The sequence below is a fragment of the Cyanistes caeruleus genome, chromosome 25, assembly GCF_971803275.1.
Source record: "Cyanistes caeruleus chromosome 25, bCyaCae1.hap1.1, whole genome shotgun sequence".
Taxonomy (NCBI): Eukaryota; Metazoa; Chordata; class Aves; order Passeriformes; family Paridae; genus Cyanistes; species Cyanistes caeruleus.
The window spans coordinates 2,151,592-2,161,424 of NC_141725.1; the positions used below are offsets into that span (position 1 = coordinate 2,151,592).

The 9,833-nt window shown below is 53.4% G+C and overlaps 1 protein-coding gene and 1 long non-coding RNA gene across 4 annotated transcripts in view; one reads left to right on the plus strand and one right to left on the minus strand.

Annotated features, from left to right (window-relative positions):
* Nucleotides 1–5,131, minus strand: part of BTBD2 (BTB domain containing 2) — a 25,041-nt gene extending 19,910 nt beyond the window's left edge. Inside the window, exons 1-2 of one of the 3 annotated variants that reach the window (XM_086862442.1) lie at nucleotides 4,872–4,944; nucleotides 4,530–4,669 (exon numbers count right to left, since the gene is read on the minus strand). Coding sequence is in view for 1 of the 3 variants with exons in the window: in XM_086862440.1 (XP_086718566.1) it covers nucleotides 4,530–5,116 (587 nt within the window). In the remaining 2 variants the exon portion in view is untranslated. Of the gene's footprint in view, nucleotides 1–4,529 lie in introns of all 3 variants that reach the window. The other 2 variants (XM_086862441.1, XM_086862440.1) reach the window with 2 other exon arrangements.
* Nucleotides 4,946–8,142, plus strand: LOC147649324 (uncharacterized). Its single transcript, XR_015279119.1, has 2 exons — nucleotides 4,946–5,081; nucleotides 6,136–8,142. It is a non-coding gene; the product is annotated as an uncharacterized LOC147649324 (long non-coding RNA).
* Nucleotides 8,143–9,833: the final 1,691 nt, after the last annotated feature.

The window sequence follows — 9,833 nt, forward strand, 5'->3', positions numbered from 1 at the left end:
CATGCAGGTCTGCAGGAGGAAGAGATGGGGTTTGTTTCAGATGGGAAAATCCAACACAGAGTTATTTTTAAATACTTTTGTGGCCAAAACAGAGTGGACTACTGAAAGCAGGCAGAGAAATATGCAGAAACAAAACTAAAGAATTAAGAAGCAACACCTGATTTCTTCTCATTCCCTTTGCACCAGGAAGAGCCAAAATAAACTGACTGTCAGCAATAAGAGTCATGGGAACTTCCTTGAGGATAATTTGAATTGTCTTCAAAAGGATCCAAAGCTGACTCTACAGGCTGTCAAAGGCCTGCAAGAAAATATCTTTCCTTCTGCTATTTTGCTTCCTGTCACAACTTTCAGTGCTTCATGTTCACCTTGGCACCTCCACTTGTCACCTGGTTTCATCTGCACCACCCACCAGTGCTGCTCCCTTTCCAGGCACTACACTAACACAAATAAACCACTCAAAACCCACAGCTACCCCACTGCTGCTGCACAGCTCCCTCCTCCATCCGCACCACTGCGGAGAAACCTTAAAATATCTATTCCAGAAGAGCTGGCACAGGAACAGAGCAACACGTGACATGCTGGAGCTTGGTGACACCGTAGGTGATGAGAAGCTGCTGCTGGTGCGCTGGCTGCAGAGGATGCAGAGCCTGGGTGAAAGGAGCAGGAGGCAGGAGCAGCCCTGCACAGGAGCAGGAGCCATGGACACCTCGGCACACGATGCTGCAGGAACTGAGTGAATATGTGTCCAAGAAAAGACAGGATGGGCTCCAAAGAGACTCCTGTGAACAACAGCCAAAATCTTACTCAGGCTGTCCCCAAGCTGTAAGATCTCCCAGGCTGGAGCACACACAAGGTTGCATCTCCACATGCTTGCCCTGCTCACTCTCAGGCCCTGTTTTCTGGCCAATTAACAAGTTTAATTATGTATTTATGTTTTTATGTATTTATAGTTTAATTATGTATTTAAAGTTTAGACATTTCTAATCCCATTGATTGTGCTCCATGGAGCAGATGTGGAAAAAAACAAAAAACCCTTCCCTCTTACTGCTGGGTCTAATCAATGTGTTGACCTTGGCCATGAAGCTGTGAAGCTTCGAGGCAGCTGCTCAGCCCAACCTTGGCACCAAAAAAAATTAAGGCCATCCCATCTTCTTCATGGCTGATTCAGCAGCAAGAGGGACAAGCTGAAGGCTCAGAGACAGGGCCTGCTTCAGGGTGGGCAAGGAACTTCAACAGGGTCTGGAGCCTCTTCCAGGTGAGAAACACCTGATCTTCTCAGGGCTGCAGACAGTTGGACAGGTGACCCTCCAGTCAAAACCATTTACACCTTTTATCTACAAACTGGACTCTCACACACAAAATGAATGTTTGCTCTTAGTTGCTCTGTGAGGTTTCTTTTGTCTGTCTCTGTGCCTTGATACAAACTGCTGAACCACAGAATCCCAGACTGTCTGGGTGGGAAGGGACCTTAAAGCCCATCCAGTTCCACCCCCTGCCATGGGCAGGGACAACTCCCACTGTCCCAGGTTCCTCCAAGCCCCGTCCAACCTGGCCTTGGACACTGCCAGGGATCCAGGGCCAGCCACAGCTGCTCTGGGCACCCTGTGCCAGGGCCTGCCCACCCTCCCAGGGAACAATTCCTTCCTGGTATCTAATCTAAATCTCCCCTCCTTCCACATTAAGGCTACTAACTGAATTTGCCAGGTGAACTCAGAAACACACCTGAACCTACAGCTGTGTCAGAAACCTCTTCCTGGCACCAGCACCTGTGGACATCACCTGTGCTCACGAGGCACACACCACTTTGTTACCTCAACCTACAAACCCTCCACATTCCCTCAGCTCCATCCAGGAGAAGCCTGACCAGGAATCACCTGCACCATCACTTCCATCTCCCACAAGACTGCATCTCTTGGATTATTTGTGCTTCCAAAGCCATTCCCAGCACATCATGAAGTCATATTGAGGATGGCAGGCAGGATCCTGCAGACCACTCCTCAAGGCCCCACAAGGAGCTGTCCAAGAACCCTATTTAGGAGTTGCTTCTCCTGCAGCCACGTTTGGTATCTGGCCTGGTCTGAAAATTTACACAAACCACACTTCAGAAACAATTACATGGAAGCTGTGCACTATTGTGCTAGGGGAGGTTTAGGTTGGATATTGGGGAAAATTTCTTTGCAGAAAAAGTTGTAAAGCATTGGGATGGGCTGCCCAGAGTGGTGGTGGAGTTACCATCCCTGGAAGTGTTCAAAAAATCTGTGGACGTGGCACTTAGGGACATGGTTTAGTGGTGAATGTAGCGGTGTTGGGCTGATAATTTAATATGATGATCTAAAAGTTGTTTTCCAACCTTAATAACTCCATCAGTCTATGATTTCAGACATCTGACAAAGTACCAACACTTGCCCTGGTTGCTGAAGCAAAACAGCACCTCTCTAACTGAGCCCATAGTTGCTTTGCAACTCAATTCCAACACAAAGTATCTTCTGCTGTTGAGCTGCTGTGGGAGAACTGAGCACAGAAGGGGTCTGGGTGGTTTTATTTTAGGCTCTCTTATTTCTGAAATAACCGCAGTACTTCATGAATCACCAGGATATCCCAACTGTAACATCACACGGGCAAGTTTTACTAAAATCTCTAGAATCCTTAGGTGGGATGTCACACCATGACACACTCCATTCTATCTTTACCACCCAGAGCATCAGATGAATTTCAGAGCAATTAAGCAGCATCTCATTTTGAGGACAGTTTTTGATTGTTTTTGTGGGTTTTTTTTCCCCAAAGCTTCACTTATTTTCCATTTATTTCTGGGCTGAACATCACCTGTCCCACCCAGCAAGCCTAGTTCTCAGGACAGGAGCAAGCTTACTCAAATACTAATTAAGCTTCAAATTATAAGAGAGCAAAGCTGACACCCTAAACAGTCAAACCAGCCTAGAACAAGTGTAGTTTGTTCTAAAAGTGAGAGAAAAGGGTAAAATCTGAAGGGGAAACTTCCAGGAACGTGAGCACTTAGGAGAAAAGCAATAGTTTGAAACTGTTTGGAGTAAGGCTCCCTTTGCCAAGCGCTACTGCCAGGTACACCAAGGAACCTCCCTCACCAATTAAAAGGTGGTCCCATCTCTGAGCTCTTCCTTGGGAAGCCCTTCCCGGGGTAGGAGGAAGAGGGTGGCACACATGGATTTACTGGAGCTCCCCCAAGGAACCAGCTGAATGTCAATCAGCCACATCAGATCTGCATCATCCAGGTGGAGGCGAATCCCAGCTCCACTGAGCTGCAAATTCTTAAATGGCAGCTCAGCCTTAAGCATTAACCTCCACGGGTTATTCAGGCCCAGGTATCATTCTCAACACAGCTGTTCCAACTCTTTATGGATCAACCCCCAAATCACAGAGCTTCGGAGAAGATTCAATAAAGATAATTTTAAAATTAAAATGTTGTACCTGAAATCTGGGATCTTAAATCATTGTTTTTTCATTTCCATCCCAAATGCTCTCACTGATTTTGGTGATCCCTGACAGAGGGATCAGGCAACCTGGGAGACTATTCCTCCTCTCATCTGCTTCCCACCAAACCAAGGGTTATTTCCAAGTGAGATCCAGGAATTTGGGGTTTTCCATGCTGTGCCTGCCCCATTCATGCCATCCCTCTGGGAAAACCACTCTCACCTAAACCCACTCTCACCTCAAACCCACGCCGGGCTGGTGACCGTGAGGAGAGGCACGACACTGACCCAAGGGCTGGGAGAGCTCTGAGGTGACACTGACTGACCACAGTGGGGGGTCCCGTGCTCAGGACATGTCCCTGAGCAGGGGGTGAAATATGGGGTGCAGTTATGTGATCCCCTCTTCTCTCTTCACAGGGGAGGTGCAGCACCCCACTCGATGGCACATCACCAGCCGAGGCTGCAGGAGGGCCCACAGCGCTCCCAGGGCCATCTCTGAGGGGCAGTTTTGGGGATGAGGGGCCAGCCCTAATGAAGAGTAAAGGGAACATCCGTGAAGAAGATGAGGGGCCATCCCTGAGGAGCAATCCCAAGGGGCAGTTTTGGGGGATATGGGGCAATTCCCTGAGGAGAAACATGAAGGAGCAAAGGGAGCAATCACCAAGAAGCAGTTTTGGGGGATAAAGGAGCGATTCCCTGAGGAGCAAGTAGAGGGGTGAGGAGAGCAATTTCTGATGGGAAGTGAGGGGGATAAGAAGGCAATTACCCGAGGGAATATCCAAGCAATTCTCTCAGGGGATAACGTGGGGAGCAAGACGAGTAATCTTCGAAGGGCAATTTGGGGGATGAGTGATTTGGGAGGAGGAGCGATGCCTGAGGGGCAGTTTTGTCAAATAAAGGGGCGATTCCCTTTATCAGCGTGGGGGGCGTGAGGGGACGCCCCCAGGGCCATCGGGCCAGCCCCCACGACCCTCCCGAGGCCCGGGACCCGCGGCCACCCCGCAGGGCCATGGGGCTGGGTCCCCCCCACCCCTCACCCCTCCCGGTTCCCCACGCGTGGGATACCCGCGCCCCCCGCCCCACCTGTGCGCCGGGATGCGCTGGGAGCCGCGGCCCTTCCCCACCAGGAAGTGCACGTCGCTGAGCACCTCGTTGTTGAAGAGGAACGCGAACCGCTCCTGCACCGTCGGCTTCGTCGCCTGCCAGTTGTACACCGGCTCCCGCTGCAGCGCCCCGCCGGGACCGCCCGCCCCGCCGGCCGCCCCCGCCGCCCCCGCCGCCGCCGGGCCCCCCGCGCCTCCGCTGGCCGCCGGCGGGTTGGCGGCGCCGCTCTGGTTGTAGGTGAGGCCGGGCGGCGAGGCGGGCGCGCCGTTGGTGCAGGCGGCGGCCGCGGCCCCGTTGCCCGGCGGGGGCGGCGGCGGCTGCGGGCAGGAGGAGGAGAGGCCGCCGGGGCCGCCGCTCCCTCCGGCCGCCATCTTGTGCGGCGGGGCCGCGGGGGCGGGCGGCGCGGGGCGGCGCTGCAGCAGCACCAGCACCAGCAGCGGCGGGCGGGACACGGCGGCGGGCGGGACGGGGACGGGGGCGAGGGCGGCGGAGATGTCGGCGGTGGCGTCGATGGCGGTGGCGTCGATGGCGGTGCGGATGCAGAGCGCCGGGCAGCAGCGGCGCATGGGGCGGGCGCCGCCGCCGGCCGGGCACGGGGGGAGCGGCGGAGGCGGCGGCGGGGCGGGGAGAGGGCGTGGGGCGGCGGGCGGGGCCGGCACGGAGTGGGAGGATGGAGGGCGATGTGAGGGGGTGATCCCTAAGGGGGTGCTTTCTGAGGGGGCGATCCTTGAGGAGGATGAGGGTCCATCCCTGAGGAACACTTTTGGAGATGAGGGAGCGATCCCTGAGGAGGCTGAGGGGCGATCCCTGAGGGGCAATTTTGGGGCAAGAGGGGATGAGACCCTGAGGAACCAATGTGGAGGAGTGAGAGGGGCAGTTTTGGTGGCGATCCCTGGGGTCAGTTTGGGGGATGAGGGGATGGGCCCTTAAAGAGAGTGAGGGGCTGATCCCTGAAAAGGACGGGGACTATCCCTGAGGGGCAGTTTGCGGGACAAAGGCGGTTAGTAACCCTTGAGGAGGTGAGGTTCAGTCCCTGAGGGGCAGTTTTGGGGATGTGGGGGCAATCCCTGAGGAGGATGAGAGCACTTCTCTGGGGTGAAAGGAGCCATCTCTGAGGAGAAAGAAAAAGGGAGTATTCCCTTTCCCCGAGGAGCAATGAGGGGTGCAGCGGGTGAAGGAAGTAATCCCTGAGGGGCAGTTTGGAGGGATAAGGTTCTCTTATCCCTGAGGAACCATATGGGGAAGTGCCAGAAGCAATCCCTGAGAACCAGTTTGGGAGATAATAGCGATTCCCCAAGGGGCAATATGAGGGGCATGAAGGGGAGCAATCCCTGAGGGACAATTTTGAGGGATAAGGGGAGCATCCTGTGAAAGGGGTTATTCCGAAGAGGATGAGAGATGAGGGAGCCCAGAGAGCAGTTTGTGAAGGGATGACAAGTGGGGCTGCAATTCACAGAGGGGAGGTTAAGAGTTAAGGGACTGAAGGGAGTCGGTGCTGGTGGTGAGGAGTCAAGGAGGTTTGGGCCTGTGGAGGTGAAGTGGGGTTTTTCCTTCGTGATCTCACATACCAGCCATTCCTCTGCAGCAGACCCAGACCTCCTGCATCCCAGATCCCTGCTTCATGCCCAGCAATTCCTCACAATAATCAGCTCAGAGTTACTGCCTGCTGCTGCTGACACAGGCCTGGAGTACCACAGGATACCACTTTACCAGGCCCACCACAGATGTTACCCTGCACAAACCAGGGAGCCACAGCACCCTGGTTCCTCACCTGGCTGTGCCCTGCTGGACCTGCTCAGCCAGAAGCCACTGGCCAGTGTTGTCCCCACCGATGGCAGCCCCTCGCCAAGCAGCACAAGGTGGAGATTGCATGGGGGCAGGAGCCGGCTGCAAAGCAGAAGATTAATTAAGAGGCTGTGCCACTGCCTTGCTGTGATCTCAGTAACTGAACCGTTAAAGTGATTTATTCTTCACAGGGTAATTACATTCCCCTTCTCTCTGTTATCCATCCCCTGATCTGTGCCACACACACACCCAGTCAGGAGCAGGCATGTGGTCCATGAGTTGGGAGATGGCCTGGCTGCCCCTTCTTCTTTCTGTGCCTTGGCATTACAGCTTCTGTAGCACACAGAAGGATGCTGTTTGTGTGGATTGTGTGCTGTTTGTGTGGATTCCACGCTTCCAGACCCTCGCACAGCTCTGGGATCTCCCCATGAACCACTATGGCTGGACACAGCAGTGCTGCTACAGCACTTTTGATTTTGATTGAGAACTTCCAACCTGTTTTTTTTTATTGTGTTATCAATACCCATTTCTGCTGCGTTCTGTGCTGTCAGGTTTCTTGCTGCATTTTTAAAGCTGCATTTTGTGTGGACAAGTTTGGGAAACACCTATGCAGAGCTCTCATACTAACAGTCCCAGTGCAGGCAGGAATGAGTAGGAGCCTTTAGAGTCAGAGAACCACAGAACCATAGAATCATTACTATTGGAAAACACTTTTAAGGTCGAGTCCACTACCATGTTCACCACTAAACCATGTCACCACAGGTGTTTTGAACACTTCCAGGGCTGGAAACACAGCATTTTAGAGTATCTATTTAGAGTATTAAAAATAGTATTTTTCAGAGGAACATTTATTTTTCCTGTGAAATTTTTCATTTATTAATAATAACCAGGCATTCAGTACAGCCCTGTTCTCTCGTAAAACACTGCATCCTTTACTGTTTAACACCATTTGCTCGACACATCACTCTCCCCCGCCACTTTCTGGCCCAGCTGCTTCCACAGGTTTCAGCGTCACACTTTTCCCCCCGGGCCGTGCAGCCTGGCCGCCCGCTCCCTGCTCAGGCCTGTCCTGCTTGCGGATTTTCCTTTCGTGCCAGAAACATTAGAGGGAGCTGGAGACTCGCTGTGCCCGGCTGGATGGTTGGACGTGGCTGGTGACCAGCAGGAATGGTCTGGAGGGGCACTGGTTGTGTGATCCCGCACTTTTCCAGCTCCAGGGGTGCTGCAGGGGTGCCACTGAGGGGCTCCTGCTCTGCCTGCGAGCTGCAGGCTCATCCAGCCCAGCCCATGCTGCTGGTGGAGGCTGAAGCTTCTTCACCAGAGTATTCCCTGCTCCAAAATCCCAGCAAATTCATCCTCAAAAAACTGGTGCCTCCAAGGGATTGGTGTGCCTGCCAAGGAGGATGGGTTCTCCATCGTGTAGGGAGGGGACTCTCTTGTACCCATTCAGTCCTGATTTCCCAGCACCACCAGCCTGCTCTGTGCCGTGCTCACCGTGCCAGCCTGCATCAGACAGATCCTGGTTGTGCAGCCCATGGTAAACTAAACCAGGGTGATCTGTGTTGTGGCAGGAGCCAGAGGCTTAACTCAGGACTAGTGTAAGGAAACACAGCCGTGGATATCAGGGATAATGGCTCAGAGATCTGTGTGGGACACTCACCATGGCGCTGTGGGGTTTGCTGCAGCGGCCCAGCACCAACACCACAGTGATCAGTGGTGTGTTAGACCAGAGAAATAACAAGTCAAGTGTCACACAGGAGACTTTACCATCCCAAAAATAAACCTGGGAACAAACGCTCCTATAAAAGGCCCGGTGTCATTATTTCTGGGTCTAGTAGCCAACAGATTCCTTCAGAGATCCAGCACTGGGCAGAGGCAGTGCTGTTTTGGCTGTGCCATTCACAGGATGAACAAAAGCCTCACCCCAGCCGTAATGCTGGGCAGGAAATCACTGGGGTCCAGCTGGTGGGATGAAGGCTGACCCCATCTAGGGCTGGACATGAAGGGTCTCACAAAGCTGCGAGCAGCTGGAATAAAACCAGTGGGACCAGAGTGCTCAGAGCTGGATAGCAGAGAACATCTGGCCTTTCTTCACCTTGTGGAGGCAGAAAAAAACATTTAGAATGTGTGCTCCAAGCAAAAGCTGGAAATGTGTGTTCCAAGTAAAAGCCAGGCAGAGGCAGCTCTCCCCTGGCTGAGCTGCTTACCTCAAATAAGGCATTTTAGGATGTAAGGAAGCTCTGGGGAAGACTGCATGGCAAAGACAGAGACATCCCAGGTGTGAGCCAGAGCAGGGCAAAGTGGGACCTGCCAAACCCTGTGCCTTAGCCTTGATCTAAACCTTCAGCCAGGTGAGAAGGGGACTCACGAAGCCCAGGGCTCGCTCCAGCCATGGGCACAGCTCTCCCAGGTTTTGGGAAAACCTGGCCCTGCTCTGCTCCCACTGAGCAACCACAGCTCCCATTGCCTGTGCAATTCCACCCAGAGCTGGAATCCCGTGGGAAAACCAGACCTGCACCCCATGGCTCTCCAAAATTCACAAGTCACCATCCAAAACCACAAAGAAGGCTGACCAAGGCCTTTTCCAGTCAGTGGAGGAAACAGACGTGCCATGCTGTGCCAGTGCCACCGAGGCTCCTGGTGCAGAGGGAGCAGCCACAGGAAACAGGCAGGGCCGGGCCTGTGTGCTGGGCTCTCCTGGGGTGCACATCACTCACTCCCTGAGATGAGACTTCAGAGGGAGAACCTGCACACACCAGTCAAAATCACACCAAAATAGCACATCCTACCAAAAACCCAGCCCGGACTGGTTTGTTTGGGTTTCCTGGATAGCAGACATGATTCTCTGCAAAATGCACAGAGCATTCTTTCTCTGCCCCATCCCAGAGAACATTTTAAAAGCGCAAAAAGAAAAAATAAATATGTTTTTGATCTAAAACATCTGTTTTGCATCAAAACACACTTCACACCTTCCACTCCGCATTGCCCAGTGTGGGTTTGGGGTTCACTGATGGTTCAGGAGAGCAGTCTGGTCTGAGGGAATGCATGTTACTCACTCCAGGATGGTTTTTTTGGGCTGACATTGAATCAAAATGTTGGCTTATCACCCAGATCATCATGTGTCACCAGCAGGTCAGGCTCAGACCCAAAATACTGAGGACACTTCATTTTTGCTCCTGCCCACCTGCCTCGGTGCCCTGGGCTGAAGCCAGATGTGACCCCACCGGCCACCCCAGTGCTGTGGCCACTCAGCTCTGACCACGGCTCCGTTAAATCCTGAAGACAGGACAGCTGGCACAAGCCACCACGTCACCCAAAGCCCGATCCCCTGCATCACTCAGGCCACCCCAGTGGCTCTGCAGTGGCCCCTTCCCTCTGGGCCAGCGTGGGCAGCATTGGTGCTGCTCCTGCTGCGGGGCTTTTCTCCAATGCAAATCCACGCCAGGGTATTTATAGTGTCTTTATCCCAGTGGAGCCTATTCTGGGCTGATGTTCAGG